Source organism: Equus przewalskii, chromosome 10 (assembly GCF_037783145.1).
Source record: "Equus przewalskii isolate Varuska chromosome 10, EquPr2, whole genome shotgun sequence".
Classification (NCBI taxonomy): Eukaryota; Metazoa; Chordata; class Mammalia; order Perissodactyla; family Equidae; genus Equus; species Equus przewalskii.
The window spans coordinates 45631048-45647628 of record NC_091840.1 but is presented as its reverse complement, the minus strand read 5'-3'; the positions used below and the strand labels follow the sequence as shown (position 1 = coordinate 45647628).

The 16581-nt window shown below is 44.6% G+C and overlaps 1 protein-coding gene across 6 annotated transcripts in view; it reads left to right on the top strand.

Annotated features, from left to right (window-relative positions):
* Window positions 1–16581, top strand: part of SMG6 (SMG6 nonsense mediated mRNA decay factor) — a 212796-nt gene that overhangs the window by 83405 nt on the left and 112810 nt on the right. For all 6 annotated transcript variants that reach the window (XM_008526314.2, XM_070562918.1, XM_008526313.2 and 3 more), the window contains 2 exons: window positions 11270–11386; window positions 13178–13346. In XM_008526314.2, coding sequence (XP_008524536.2) covers window positions 11270–11386; window positions 13178–13346 — 286 coding nt within the window. The remainder of the gene's footprint in view (window positions 1–11269; window positions 11387–13177; window positions 13347–16581) is intronic.

Sequence of the window (16581 nt, the reverse complement as noted above, 5' to 3'; positions counted from 1 at the left end):
TTCTGGCTCTGTGCATTAGTTTGCATTTTCTAGAGTTCGACAGTATGTCTTCTCTCTCTCTCTTTCTTCCCTGTTTTGGCCTGTCTTCTTTACTCTACGTAACAGTTTTGGCATTCGTCCGTGTTCTTGAGTGGTTCAGTGGTTCCTTTCCGCTGCTGGACAGTCTTCTGTTGTATGGACATACCACAATTTGTTTATCCATTCCCTTGTTGATGGACATTGGTTTTCTTCCAATTTTGGGTTGTTGTGAATAAAACTGCTACGAACATTCAAGTGTAAGTCTTTTTGTGGACATATGCTTTCATTTCTCTTAGGTAAATACCTAGGAGAGGTATAGCTGGGTCGTTTGGTAGATGTGTTTTTCAACGTTTTAAGAAACTTACCAACTGTTTTCCAGAGTGGTGGTATCATTTTGTATTCCCAAAGCAGTGTATGAGAAGAGTTCCAGTTACTCCATATCCTCACTAGCACTTGTTCTCTGTCTTACTGATTATAGCCATCCTAGTGGGTGTGGAGTTGTATTTGTGGTTTTGATTTCCTTAATGATTAATAATGTTGAGAATCTTATCATAAGTACATGTTGAATGTGTACTTATTTGCCACCCATATATCACCTTTACTCATTTTTTTGTTTGTCTTATTAATTTGAAAGACTTCTTTATGTATTCTAGATATGAGTCCTTTGTCATAAATGTTTTACAAATATTTTCTCCCAGTAAGAACATTTTCTCTGTGGCTTCTCTTTTCTTCTTCTTCTTTTTTTAAAGTTAACGTTTTACTTGGAACTATTTTTTTTTAAGATTTTTAAAAAAATTTTTCCTTTTTCTCCCAAAGCCCCCTGGTACGTAGATGTGTATTTTTAGTTGTGGGTCCTTCTGGTTGTGGCATGTGGGACGCCGCCTCAGCATGGCTTGATGAGCAGTGCCATGTCCGCGCCCAGGATTCGAACTGGTGAAACCCTGGGCCGCTGAAGCAGAGCACGGGAACTTAACCACTCAGCCATGGGGCTGGCCCCTTCTTTTCATTTTTGTCTTTTGAAGAGCAAGTGTTTATTTTAATGAAGCCTATTTTTTTTTTTAGTTTGATCTTTACAGATGTATTGGCAGGGGCAGTTTAACATAGTATTGCAGCTAATGCTGCCAATTAAAAAAACAACTTGTTAATATGCATCTGATTAATGGTTCAAAGCAATGCAGCAGTGAAAATGCTTAAGCAGTTTCATTTATGAAGAAAACAGTGCTAAGCCTCATGTTTCAAGCAACTTTTTTTCCCTGGCTGTCCTTGTTTAAAGAATGCACATACCATTGGTTTGAGATTTATACCTTTACTTATTTTTTGCGCAGCAAGAACATGTTTAAACAGCTCACTTAGCTTCTGCAATTCGTTCTTCTTGTCATCTTTCTTCACTTTCTCATCACCTTCACTTTATGCTGCTTGACATGGATTTTCCTGATCCTATGAGTCATAGCCTTGATGATGAAGTTCTCTTGCTTTACTCCATATTCTTTAGACAGAAGTTCTGTCTTCAGTGAACTTTTCCCTTCCTTTTTCTTATTTTTCTTTTGGTTGCCCCTGGCAATTTCTTGCTCAGTCCAGATAAGGAGCCACACAGCTGGGCATCTCCAGTAGCTCAGGCCAGCCAGCACAAGATGGGAACAAGGGGCTGGAGCATCTGTGCAGAGTAATCAACTAATTGAGAAAATGTCCCCATAATGTCTAAGTAGCCCTTTTCTATGTAGAGGAGAAAAGTTTCTGGAATCCTATGTCAGATCTTTTTTGTTTTTGTTTGCTTGCTTTTATTTGTTTACTTACTTTAAACCTATTTTGAAATAATTATAGATTCACAAGAAGTTGTAAAAAAATGTACAGAGAGGTCCTCTGCACCCTTCATCCCTGCTTCCCTAATGTTAGCATTGTACATAACTTTAGTGCAATAACACCACCATGAAACTGATATCATACAACCACAGACCTTATTCAGATTTTTTCACCAGTTGTACGTGCACTTGTTTGTGTTTGTGTATAGTTTTGTGCAGTTTTATGACACAGCTTCGTGTAACTACTACCACAATCAAGATTCAGAACTCTTCTGTCACTACAAAGCTCTCTTATGCCACCCCTTTAGAATCATCCCTGTCACCTTCCATCCCCATATCCTAAGCCCTGTTTTCCATCTCTATAGTTACATTGTTTCAAGACTATTATATAATTGGGATAGTATAGTATGTAACCTTTTGAAATTGGCTTTTTTCACTCAGCATGATTCCCTGATCATCTATCCAAATTGTTGCGTGTATCAGTAGTTCTTTTTTCTTTTTTTTTTTTTTGCTGAGGAGATTTGCCCTGAGCTAACACCTGTTACCAATCTTCCTCTATTTTCTATGTGAGCTGCTGTCACAGGACGGCTCCTGATAGACAAGTGGTGTAGGTCCATGCCCGGGAACCTAACCTGGGTCGCTGAAATGGAACATGCTGAATTTAACCACTAGGCCACCGGTCCTGGCCTAGTAGTTCTTTTCTTTTTATAGCTGAATAGTATTCCATGGTATGGATGTTTCACAGTTTGTTTAACCGTTGATGCCTTAAAGGGCTTTTGGGTTGTTTTCAGTTTTAGGCTGTTATGAATAAAGCTGCTATGAACATCTGTGTACAGGTTTTTGTGCAAATAAAAATTTTCATTTCTCTGAGATAAATGCCCAACAATATAATTGCTGGGTCATATCGTAAGTGCATTTTTAGCCTTAGAAGAAACTGCCAAACTATTTTCCAGAATGGCTGTGCCATTTTACATTCCCATCAGCACTATATGTGTGATCCAACTTCTCTGCATCCTCACCAGCTTTTTGGTGTTAGTATTTTTTATTTTAGCCATTCTGATGGATGTTTAGTGATATCTTATTGTAGTTTTAACTTTAATTTCCCTAATGGCTAATGATAGTGAATGTCTTTTCATTGCTAATAGTTGATCTATATATCTTTTTGATGAAATGTCAATTCATATCTTTTGCCCATTTTCCAATTGGATTGTTTCTTGCTTTTGAGTTTTGAGAGTTCTTTATGTAGTCTAATACTAGTCCTTTGTATGATGTGTAGTTTGCAAATATATTTTCCCAGTCTATAATTTGCCTTTTCATCCTCTTAGAAGAGTCTTGCAGAGCAAAAGTTTTCAGTTTTTATGGAGTCTAGTATATCAGTTTTCCTTTTATAGATGGTGCTTTTGTTATCAAATTTAAGAACTCTTTTCTATGTCTTAGATCCTAAAGATTTTCTTTTATTCCTAAAAGTTTTATAGTCTTACATTTTACATCTAAATCTTTGATCCATTTTCAGTTAATTTTTTTCTTCTTCTTCTTCTTCTTCCCAAAGCCCCTCAGTACGTAGTTGTATATTCTCGTTGTAGGTCCTTCTGGTTGTGCTATGTGGGATGCCACCTCAGCATGGCTTGATGAGCATGCCATGTCTGCACCCAGGATCCAAACTGGTGAAACCCTGGGCCACCAAAGCAGTGTGTGCAGACTTAACCACTCGGCCACGGGGCCAGCCCCCTTTTTTCCAGTTAATTTTTATATGAGGTGTGAGACTTAGGTCAAGGTTCATTTTTTTTTGCCTTTGGATGTCTAATTGCTCCAGCACCATTTGTTGAAAGGCTGTCCTTTCTCTTTTCGTTTTTTTGGTGAGGATGTTTGGCCCTGAGCTAACATCCATTGTCAACCTTCCTCCTTTTGCTTGAGGGAGATTGTCCCTGAGCTAACATCTGTGCCAGTCTTCCTCTGTTTTCTTTATGAGATGCCACCACAGCGTGGCTTGATGAGCAGTGTATAGGTCCGTGCCCAGGATCCAAACCTGTGAACCTCAGTCCATGGAAGCAGAGCATGCAAGCTTAACCACTACACCACTGTGCTGCCCCCCCCCCCTTCTTTCTTTGACTTAACATTGGGAAAAATGATTCCTCCCACTTTGTTCTTCTTTTTCAAAATTGTTTTAGCTAATCTAAGTCCTTTGCCTTTCCATAGAAACTTTAGAGTAAGCTTATCTTTGTCTATGAAAAACTTGGCTGAGGTTTTGGTAGTAATTGCGGTAAACCTATAGGTCTATGTGGGGAGAACTGACATCTCTACAATGTTGTCATCCAATCCATGAACATGGTCAGTCTCTCCAGTTATTTAGGTCTTCTTTGAATTCTTTCATCAGCATTTTGTAATTTTCAGTGTAGATATCCTATGCATATTTTGTTAGATTTTATACTTCAGTATTTCATTTTCTTTGGCATTGTTGTAAATGGTATTGTGTTTTTAATTTTGGTTTCCACAAAGCTGATATCTCAGAGCTTTTTGTGCTGAACTGTGGTTGGAGTACTCAGAGGTTTTCATCTCCATAGCAAAGGAGAGAGGAACAGTTGGAGTTTGAAGCTTGAATCGCAGGCATTTGAAAACCAAGTGTGGAAACTGTGTGGGTACAAGAGCAGACAGACTTGAATTCCAGTCCCAGCTTTGACACTTACTGGCTTGGCAACCCTGGGCAAGTCATTTAACTTTTCTGAGCCTGTTTCCTCAACTCTCAGAAAGGGAGAATAATACCTCCTGTACAAATCTTTTGTAAAGCTTTGCCTTAATGTATATAAATGCTCTATGCCTAACATAGGTCTCGTATATCACAGTGGAATCATGTCGTTTATGGTTAGCATCCACAAATGACAGAGGCAAGTGTGCCTGCTGTTATGAGCAGCACATGTTTCTTGAACTCCTTCATGGTGCTAATTTTCAAGGATGTGAAGTCTTGACATAGCTCTTGTCCTCAAGGGGCTTAAATTTTGTTGGGGAAACCTGTTAAATGTATAAAAATTCTGGGACAAGGTATCACTTGTTAAGTTCCAAATGTGTGGGGCAGACGGTGGGTGCATCGAAGAATTTTCTCTTCCTGGGTTTTGTTTGCCCTTTGTACCCTCTTTGGTGAGGTGGCTTCTGGATGTTGCTGATGAGAGAATGTGTGGGAGTGGGGAGGGGGTGTGTACAGATTTAGGGGAAGGGAGTCATGTGGGAATATGTAATTAATTTTTATACTTTCCCCAGTAAACCATCGACCCTTTTTATGATGTCATGAGGGATTCCTTAATTTTGCAGCTGCTTCCTGATTACGTCAGAGAGGAGCCTCTCACCCCACAGCCTGGAGCTGCACTCATACAAGAATTGGAAACAAATGAAGTGCTGAATATCTAATGGCTTCCACAGGGAGAGCCAGTTCAGACTTCCCAGGCCTCCTTATGCAAGGTCTTCCTCAAGTATTTCTGACCCCCTGAAGTGTCTTTGTTCTGGAAAGACTGGACTGGCCTAGAGCCAGGTGGGCGGGAGTCTGGGGACTCCTTGATGCATACCTTCCTCTCTCCAGGTGTTCTGCAATCCCAAATTTCTGCCCCTTTCCTGAATCTCGTTTGGTGGGTGTTATCCTTCTTGAGGTCTCAGGGTCCTCTCAAGCCTGCCGAGATTATCAGTGCAGTTGCCTGACCGTTCCAGTTCATCCCTTCTCTCCCCTACATCATCTCCACTTTCTCTTGATTTTCTTTCTGTAGCATTTCTCACTTCTGTGCACTTCTTTCCAATCCCTCTTCCACTTCTCTTGCAAGAAAAATATTACTTTTATTTGGCATTATAAAGTTTATGAAGTGTTCTGCATATACTTTCCCTTAATTCAAACAAGTTCATGCCCTCTTAGCTTCCCAACTGGTCTACCTTCCTGTTATCTTTTTCCAGCTACCTTAGTGTGTCTTAAATGCTTTAACTAGATTGTTTTTTTTTTTTTTTTTTAAGATTTTATTTTTTCCTTTTTCTCCCCAAAGCCCCCCTGGTACATAGTTGTACATTCTTCGTCGTGGGTCCTTCCAGTTGTGGCATATGGCACGCTGCCTCAGTGTGGTTTGATGAGCAGTGCCATGTCCGCGCCCAGGATTCGAACCAATGAAACACTGGGCCGCCTGCAGTGGAGCGCGCGAACTTAACCACTCGGCCACGGGGCCAGCCCCTTAACTAGATTGTTCTTTATAAAATAGTCCCCTCTGCTTCATTCAGAAACCTTTAGCAAGTACCTTCCTCTCTGCCTATCAAGTCAAGTCTGTGTTCCTCCTGTGGCATCACGGGTCCTGTGCTTTGTGGTCCCTGTTACACAGCAGGCCAAGTACAGTGCTTGGCATCTGGGAACATGCCTGATGTGTCTCTACCTGCATGCCTCCTTAATACGCACAGTCCCTCCTTCATCCTGCTGGTTCCATCTTTGTTTATCTTTTGTGGCCCTGCTCAGAAGTGCTCTCTTCCATGAAACCTCCTCTGGTATACACTAGCTGGAAATGATTTCCTTACCCTCTGGTGACAGAAAGCATCTTATTTCCATCTTCTTTATGGCACGAATTACATTGTCTTAAACAGTAGTTATTTGGGTATCTATATATTCTTCTTGTCTTCGTCATTAGATTATCACCTTCTCATGGACAGGATCCTATTTTCTTTTATATCCTCCACAATTGGGCACCCAAATAAATATTTTTGGAATTAATGACAGAATTCGCTTTGTTAAAAGGTTGAGATTTCCTTTGCCCCCACATCTACCCACTGAAAGAAGTCAGAGTTTTACAATCCTATAAAATCTAAAGGGAGCAGCAGGCATAACAGTAAGGGCCCTTAGCGTTACCTTCCACTTTCCTCTGTCTTGTCTCGCCGTACCCTGTCCAGGTTTGCCTTCCACCCCGTCAGCCTGTGTTCTGCCATTGTGCACTAGTAATTTGCTTGGGTGTTTTGGTGCCTGATTCTTCTGACTCATTCATTCTACTCTTCAGGGAATAAAATGATGCCCTGATGGCATGAACATCTCTGCTTTTGCTCTGAGATTTTGTCTGGTTCCTGTATATGACTGCCTCCTCCACCTCCTCTTCAGCCAACGACTGCCATAGGGAACTCTGTGGCTCAAACGGCAGCAGTTGAAAGATGTGCTCACTGCCCACTTCCTGTAGACAAAGGAGGTTTTGGTGGGCTGCTCAGGAACTGTGCCAGCCCTGCGTCTGACTGGTGACTGACTCATGAGAAAAGCAGTCTTATGTCTGAAAGATAAGAGCCAACAAATCGCCTCCAGGTGGTGTTAGTTTGGAGGTGACTGACCATTCATTTCCTCTCTATGGGAAGGGTGGGGGGAGGAGGGGGTGGCAGCGCGGAGGGGAGGATCAGTGAATAAGTGGTCTTGCCTGCATTTTTCTCCAGCTATTATTGAAGCAGCCAAGCAAATATTTGATTCTCTCTGCTGGAGTGGCTAGTGCATCCCAAGGCCCTCTGAATCCCTTCTGCTGCTGTCAGGGTATCAGACTTATGTGTCATCCATCCTCTGTCTTCCCTTCATTACTCTTCTCATCCTCTTGCCAGAAAGCTGGCTGTGTGCACCAGGGGAACTCTGCTTGTTCCATTACTGCCAGACTTTTCTGTGACTAGCCAAACCTCATCCCTACTGATAACTGGTTTCCTCCAAATCTCTCCTGACCCAGGAGTTATCAGAAGTGATGGTTCTGAACCACTGTGCCTTGGCTAGTCCTAGAGGGTCCAGGCAGGTGGGCCTGTCTTTCCTCCCCTCCTCTTCCCTCTCTACCCCTCCTGCCTCCATCCCATTTCCTGCAGGAGGATGCTTTGCCATCCTGGAGCCGTCAAGCACAGCTTTGCTTTGGCAGCACCGTCGCACACACACTGGTGGGAGAGGGGACGTGTTTATCACTTTTCCTGGAGATTATCTGTTTAAGCACTTCTCTGACAGTTACAATAACAAGGGCAGTGTGTTGTGTTTCCCAGCAGAAGGACACTTGCTGTTGAAAGATGTATAGCACTAATTAGAAATACATAACATCCGGCCACATGGCAGCCTTCTCCCGGCCGCTCCATTTCCTGATTTCATACAACTTTGACGACAGTTGGTTTATGTTTTCCATGAATATGTTCTCAGAAAAATGAGAAAGTCTCCCTGTTACATAGGAGGGAGAAGAGTATTTCTGCCTGAGCAGGTATTTGGCAAGAGGAATAGTGGGAGCTGTGGTCACCTGTCCATTTGAAAGCATGTGGGAAAGGGCAGAACCAAGTTCAAACCTTAGGTGACTTTCTTGGTAAGAAGTATTTCCGTCTGACTTTCTTAGCCAAAACCATCCCCCTAAACCCTTGAGCAAAGCCTGCTTTTGGAAAGAAGGGGAAAGGCTGTTTCACACTGTTAATGAGTTCCTCAGCTCATGTCAGGCTCCTGCTACCTGACACAAAGCCAGAGGAACCCAGACAAACACCAAGGCAAACAATGCTTTTCCTTCCCCACCCCACATCACTTGTTGGCCTGGCCCAGCCCAACTCTAGGGATATATATGGCCTTTCATCAGACTAGGGCTGGCTTCCTAGGTCTAGTCCTTAAGTGGGTGGACTCTGGGAATCTGGATGCTGTTTTCCTACTTGTATAAGAGCGAATATTTCTCAAGGAGTAGCATCTTAAGGCTTGTAGCCCACAGAAGCCTAAGTGAGGCAAAGAGCATCTCCTGAAGATACCATATAACTTAACATATTTCTCACTGAAGGCCCTGGGTCCAAGTTGCCGTGATTATTTGGGTAAATAACTATTTATTTTTTTTCACCTGACTGAAGTGTCCTAAGGTTGCAGAGCCCCTGTTTTATTTGTAGCTGTGTTTTCCACAATAACCCAGCACAGGGTTGAGCACACTGTAGATGCTCAGTTTGTGCTTGTGGTACCATTGAGCCTTGGAGAAGGGCAGGCCTTCCAGAAAGTACTCCATATGAAGTGGTCAGTCACAGGGCTGACTGAAACCCAGGCATTCTGACCCACAGAGAGCTGTGATATCACTACCTGCTTGATCAGAGCAGAAAAGCCTACTGGTTTGTACCTCCCCATCAGTTGGACCAGGTGCCCAGCAGGGAGTGCTGTATCAGACCCTTCTTAAGGTGGGGTGGGGTAGGGGAGGTATAAAGGATTGAGATGACAAAACCACGGCCAAGAACAGAGCACTCATGAAGCTTCCTTTCAGCTGCTGCTCTGAGAAGTAGTTGAGCCCTTCCAGACCTACAGGAAAGAGGCTCCTATTATTGCTACCCTACGTGGTCCCTAGATCTTATTGTAGGACACTTAAAAAGGAACCCACCTGGACTGCCCAGAGACTATAGGTGACATTGTTCTTAAGCAGTTCATTCTTCCCCTTGAGCCCTAGTCCCCACTTTAAACTCTGAGAGATAGTCTAGCCTGAGATTGCCGTTTGTATGAAATTAGAAATGGGCTTGGTGAAAGTAATCTCCATTTGTCCCATCATACCATTATTCAGGCTAGTGAGAGTGTCTTATTATAGTCTTGGGCTTCTTGAAATACCTGTCTCTTGAAGCTAAATCACCCCCCTTCATCCCTTTTAAGGGCCTTCTGTGTTCAGGTAACTTCTGCCTAAGATCCCCGGTTGATGAGGGGGACACTAAATGTGTACTCAGTGTGTCAGTTACCAGGATGTGGCCTCCACTTGTCCTCTCCAGCTTCATCTGTTCTGGACTTACTCCTCCATTCCAGAGTTGCTAATTAGAGGCAGGCTGCTGGCGGTGCTTGGCAGGGCCTGGGGCTGAGCTGGGGTGGTACAGACAGTGCTACTGCCGATACTAAGGGGTGGAGGGGAGAAGTTGGCAACTTTTCTTAGGATGGCTTATGTATATCCCCCTTCCCTACTTTCCATCCTCCCTGCTCTTCGTTCCTGGATGCCTATTTTCTGTCTCTCTAACAGAGATTTAGGGCCTTACCAGAAGAAGAATGAGAGTGGTGATCTATTCTAATCCCATGGATTGTTACCACTTCCTTACTGCCTGCCACAGTTGACTTAGGAAGTTAGAGGGTGACATTTGGGACCAGTAGGCATCTGGAAGGATGGTGGGAAAGCCACAATAGAAGAATTGCTGCATTGATGCTATTCCAATGTTGGGACCCTTCTGAGCAGCAGCCTGCTGCTTCTCACTCCCATGGCTTTCTAAAGTGCTTTAGGGCTGGCTTTGTAGACTCCAGTCATGTTTGCTCTGGTGGCAAAGACGGTTAGGAATAACTGTGGTTGTGTAGCATCTCCTGGAATAAAGACTTCAATTAGGCCTCGTTGACAAGACTACTGTTAATGAGGAGAGAGGGCTCCCCCTTGGCTATTGAGGTTAAAATGCAGGCAGGGACAGAGATCAAACAAGTGGCTAATTATCCTTTTAACACTTGGAGATTCTGAGAATTCTCCTGTATTATACAGGGAATTAACAGATTCGCTGCTGCCAGAGCTAGTGAGCCTGGCCCCTGATTCCATCTCCTGTGTGTATTGGGTGTCTCTTTTTCTGAGGCTGCAGGTTGGACTGCTGCCTTTTGTTTGTCACCAATTCCTCTCAAGTCTGGATGAAGTGGCTGTCAGGGAGGGCCACTTACAGGGAGTAGTACAGGCAGCAGTTTGGAAATGTGTATGTAGCTCCCACAAAATAACAGCTCTGGCTACCACTGAGGTGGCTCCTTTCACTGACTTGCAGCCAGAAGGAAGTTAGCTAGGCTGAAAAAGTGAGGGGTAAAGGGTGCTAGTATTGGGAGCCAGATTTATTTGTTAGCCTTAGGGGAAAGAATTTGTGAAAATAAACACTAACACTGATTAAGTGCTTATTATGTGCCATGCACTCTCTTATATAAAGTAAGTCATTCAGTGAAGATAGGTTAATTTTAAGTGTTGTGTGTATTCTTTTAGGAGGAGGAACATAGAGGAAGGAGGTAATGATGGAACCAAAAGTTGGTGATTCAAGAGGATAACTTTTGCATTTGTATTTTTCTGATCTTAATTGGTAATTGTACTCCTGCTCTCTATACATTAGAGAGACTGAGTTAATTGAATATGAGTTTCTGTAACTATAATCTGACATTATCAGTAGCCAACTAAAGGTAGAGAGCCTGCAGCTCTGGCTGAAACTGCCCACCTTGGGATAACTGGTGCTGGGCAAGTGATGTGATGCAGAATTTACACAATTGATCCTTACATAATGTTATTAAGTACTTATCCATATGCCAGGCATTGTGGTAAATACTCCATGTGCATTGTTTTATTTGGCCTCACAACTACTCTTTGAGAGAGGGAATATTACTACCCTCAGTCTTAGATGAGGAAGAGGAGCTCAGTGACATGACCAAGGATGTGCACCTGGTAAGGGAGGGAGGTGTGGCCCTTGGCCCCCAGGTTACTAATGGAGTTTCATTTGCCTCTTCTTAGACTGCTTCTCAGAGGAGTGTCGCTCAGTGATCCAGGAGCAAGCCGCATCCCTGGGTTTGGCCATGTTTGCTCTCCTGGTGCGGCGCTGCACCTGCTTACTTAAGGAGTCTGCCAAAGGTAAGCAGATGAGGGGCCCTAGGCTGGTGGGCTTTCCAGCTGCCTGAGCCCTGTACAGACAAGCTCAGAATGCCACACTGCTTTCCCAGTGTCTTCTCCTTCTATTCTCCATTCTTCCTCTTCCCAACATCCCCTCTTCCTTTTGCCCACTAACTAGTCCTACCTCCTTTTGCAGTCTGATTACTTCTGTGCCCCTGCTTTCTCCTTTAGTAGTTAGGATTTTCACTGTACCTATGAGCTGCTGTGTGTTCCTGCAACTTTAAAAAACCAGAAAAGTGAGTTTTCCCTTTTGTTCATAATTGATGTTTGGGTTTTCCCCCTCTTTGTGTCCCTCTTTGTCTGGTACCTGGTGAGTACTGTGAGCACTGTGGACCAGCCATCTTGGGAGACTCCCTGGACCAGAGCAGGGGCTATCTTTTAGCCCTTGGGTTGAGCAGTGTCCTGTATCCTTTAAGGTTGTCCCTGGAATTCCTAGCCTAATTGCTGAGCCATGTAAGGCAGGGCTGAAGGTTGTACCTTTCTTTCAGCTCCTGGATCAGTACTGGTGAATAGTGAGGCCTTTCTGTTGTTCCCCCGCCACATCAGCTTTGTGAATGCCTCCAGCCGCTGGGTCTACCTTTTGTTTGAGGGAGGGAGGAGGTAACTTTTTGTTTTGAAACAATTTCAAGTTTATAGAGAAGTTGCAAGAATAATACAAAGAACTCTTACATACGCTTCACCCGGATTCCCCTGTTGTTAACATTTGACCATATTTGCTTTGAGTTCTCTCTCTTTCCATACACACACATATACTTAACGCTTATTAGTATTTTCTTCTGAACCACTTGATTGTAAGTTGTGGATGTGGTAGCCCTTTACCCCCAAATACTTGACTGTGTATTTCCTAATAACAAGGACATTCTCTTACATGACAGTACAGTTGTCAAAATCAGGAAACCAACATTGATAGAGTACTGGTAGTGAATCTATAGACTTTATTCAGTTTCTACCAATTGTCCTAAAAAAAATTTTTTTCTGGTCTAAATCCACCCCAGGATCACATGTTGCATTTAGATGTCATGTCTCTTTAGTCTCCTTCAGTCTGAAATGGTTTCTCAATCTTTTTTTGTCCTTCATGACCTTGACTTTTTTTTGTTTTTTTGAGGAAGATTAGCCCTGAGCTAACTGCTGCCAATCCTCCTCTTTTTGCTGAGGAAGACTGGCCCTGAGCTAACATCCGTGCCCATCTTCCTCTACTTTATATGTGGGACGCCTACCACAGCGTGGCTTGCCAAGCGATCATGTCTGCACCCGGGATTCAAACCAGGGAACCCTGGGCCACCTAAGCAGAACGTGTGCACTTAACCACTGCGCCACCAGGCCGGCCCCTGACCTTGACATTTTTGAAGTATACAGGCCATTTACTTTGTAGAATGTCACACAATTTGGGTTTCTCTGACATTTCCTCATGATCAAATTCAGGTTATGCAGTTTGGCAGGAACTCTGGTGCCATTCAGTACTATGCTGAAGGAAAGCTAGAAGTGAGGGGCTAAAGGCCAGATTAGCGACTTCAGCCAGGCCACAGGTAGAGCATAAATAGCTGTCTGCAGGGGCAGACCCAGTGCACTTGTTCTCTCTTTGTCCTGCTTTTCAGAATCCTCTTAGGTGCTGGCACTTGTCCTTCACTTCTGGGCCCAGCTTTCCTGTGGACTTGGTCTCCCTTCCCTAAGAGCTTGCTGCCGTCCCAGCGCCCCAGGCCTCACTCGGAGGCCACAGCAGACATAGGCAGTTCTCACCCTTTGCCTCTGCAGCTCAGCTGTCCTCTCCTGAGGATGAGGATGACCAAGATGACATCAAGGTCTCTTCCTTCGTCCCGGACCTGAAGGAACTGCTTCCCAGTGTGAAAGTCTGGTCAGACTGGATGCTCGGCTACCCAGACACCTGGAATCCTCCACCCACATCCCTGGATCTGCCCTCACGGTGAGCCAGTCTACTCATTCCTTCAGTACTGCTGGCCTTGGCCCACCCATGTTCCCACAGCTCCCCTCCCAGTCTTCTTCTTCATTTCTGCCACCCACAGCCCACTTGTTTCTCTCTTTCCTCCTCATTTTAACTTTGGTTTTTTCCCTTCCTTGAACACTTTCGTTGTTCCCTGATGTTTTAGGCTATTTTTACCTATTCTCTGATCTATATTCCTCCTCTCTCAGTCCCTCTTTTTGTCTCACTTCTTTGCTCTGTTTTGTTTGTCCTTGCTCTTGCTGTCTCATTCTCACTTCATATTGTTCATACTCACTGTCTCTGCAGCTGCATCTTGAGTCTGAGTGTGTGTTGATGTGTGTGAGACTTTGTCTCTCTCTCCCTTTTAGTTTATCTCCATGCATCTTTCAGGCTATCTCTTGCTGCTGCTTGTGCTGTTTTATGCACTCTGTCTCCTTGCCTTCCTCTCACGACATTATAGTATGTAGGAGGGGTGAGTGCATGCACCTCTGTGTTCCATTCACCGCGTTCCCTGTCTCCTCATCGCACCCTGCCCCCATCTCCTGGTCTTTGTTTGTCAGTGTGATATCTGTCAGAGCATGTGTCAGATGTATGGGGTGTGTTGGTTTGGGGAGTATGTGTGTCTGCCTGAGTGTGTTTATGTAGATCTGTTTGTGTGTTCGTATGACTTTTTTCTTTCTTTTTGTAAATTATGGTAAAATTTGCCATCTTAACCATTTTTAAGTATACAGTTCAGTGGCATGTTACATTCACATTGTTGTGCAACCATGTATGGCCGTTTCTTATATCCATGTCTGTGTGTGGGTTGTATCTCTGTATGTGCCTCTTTGGGTCTGGTTGTCTATGTATGTCTGAGTGTCTGTGTCTGAGTGTAAGGGTCTGTGTGTGCTCTCTCTGGGGGTTTGTCTGTCCAAGGGTCTTTTGGTGTACCTGTCCATGTCTGTGCCTGTATGTGTCCATGTTGTGTCCATATCTGTGTCTGTGTCTCTATTTTTGGGTGTGTGGGTCTCTTTGCAGAGTTCATGTGCCCCATGACAGGTCTGTTTCATTGTGTGTCTGTGTCTCTATGTCTTCGTGTCCATATCCATGTCTTTCTGTGTCTGATTTTGGGTCCGTGTCAGTCCATGTCTGCTTTGGTCCTGTCCGTGTCTCTCTGTGTGCAACTGTGTCCTATGGGAATGTGTGTTTTTATATGTTCCTGAAAGTCTGTGTCCAAGATTGCCTGTGTCCATATTTGTCCATGACTGTGTCTCTCTGTGTCAGTCTGGGTCTCTCTGTTGGAGGGGGAGGGTTTCTGTGTAGTAGGTCTGCCTGTATCTGTCTGCCTCTGCCTGTCTCACTTCTGTCTGCCTGCCTGCCTGCCTGCCTCTTCCTGTCCCTCCTGCCTGTCTCTGCCTGTTTTGGCTTGTCTCTGCCTGCCTGCCTCTGTCTATCTCTGCCTCCCTCTGTTTGTCTGCCTGTGCTGTTTGTGTTTGTGTGTGTCTGTATCAAGGGTCAACAAACTGTGGCCCATGAGCTAAGAATGGTTTACATTTTTAAATGCTTGAAAAAAAAAATCAAACGAGTAGTATTTCATGACTCGTGAAAATTATATGAAAGTCAAATTTCGGTGTCTGTAAAGTTGTATTGGAACACAGCCATGCTTATTTGTTTACACTTTGTCTATGGCTGCTTTCACACTGCAACAGCAGAGTTGAGTAGTTGCGACAGAGACCGTATGGTCTGCAAAGCTTGAGATAATTATTGTCTAGTCCATTACAGAAAAAGTTTGCTGACTTCTGATCTCTATCCATATTCCCATGTTTCTCATTCTTCTCTGTGTTAGTGTCACTGTGTGTGTTCATGTTTGTACAATAGTGTCTTAATGTATGTGCATATAGGCACCTATCCTTGGTCATCTCTATTGACTGTCCATCTCTCTCTCCCCACCTCTCCCTTTCTGTCTCTCTTCCTATCTCTACCTCTCTCGGTTTCTCTGTCACTCTCTTTTTCTGCCTCTCTCTCTATTTCTCCTTTCCCTCCCCCTTTCTCCCCCCCCCCCCGCCCCCACACTGTTTCTCTCCTCCATTTTCTATATTGTCATCTCTGGCAGGTGTAGTACACTCAGAACTCCTTCAGGCTCTGTAGTGGGTGTATATATGTGTATTTGAGAACAGGCATCCATGCCCAGCATCTCATCTTTCTTCTCCAGTGCTCTTCTCTGGGAGGGGGAAGATACTGGATGATAGAATATGGAGACATAGGCTCCTGCCAACAGCACTTCTAGGGAGTGGGTAGGGGTGCTTTTCTGGGCTGGGGGCCAGCCATATCAGTCTCCTGGACTCATGGATGACCCACAGAGGCAAGGCTGCAGCAGAGATTTCTGACCACCAGTTATTGATCTTTCGTTGTGGACTGCGTAGTCTCACTCCTTCCTCAAATTTCTTTCTTGTTCCTCACCCCAAGAAGCACCCCTGGACTGTTCAACCCTCTCTCCTCACACCCTCCTAGCTCTAGCTCTCTAACCATGTGGGTGATGCTCCCAGCATCAAACAGTTCTCTGCATCCTTCCTGTGACCCCTCCTAGGTTTCCAGAGTGCACTCTAGGCTGAGGTCTTGTGAGCCAGGGTTGAGCCCTGAACTGGGCAGCTGGGGCCACACAAAGGAACGGACAGATCTGCTGGCGAGGGAACAGCTATTTCCCAGCAGTGTTCCCCAAAGAGTTAATGTGTACAGCTTCAAACTTTTCAGGCTGTTAATCTATACTGCCGACTAGGCAATTTCCAGTCTTGGAAAGAAACTGACAAGGAAGGACTCAGCTCTGCAAGTATCTGAAGCCACTGCTTCTGAGCATGCACAGGGGTCACTGAGTGTTTCTCCCTTCCTCGTGGGGGGTGAGGAGGCAGACCATCTGTCCCTGGAGCTTGGGCCTTCCCTGGGTCACCTCACTACCACAGGTCCCTGAGATATGGTCCACCCAGCCCCTGTTCACTGGTATCCTGGGCTGTCAGGCCTGTTAACTCTCTTCTGTGGCCTGTCTCCCTTCATCCCTCCTCCCTCGTTTGCTCCCTTTGGCTTTTGTTTGGCTGAGGAAATGGAACACTCACACAGGAAGTGCTGGGCCTCATTTGCTTGAGGTGCTGAGTCTGTTTTCTCTTTGGATGCTGCAGCAAATGGCCCGTTGCCGGCTTATGCGAGCTGCTGCCCATCTTTGGGCAAGGGCTCAATCTGCAGCTGG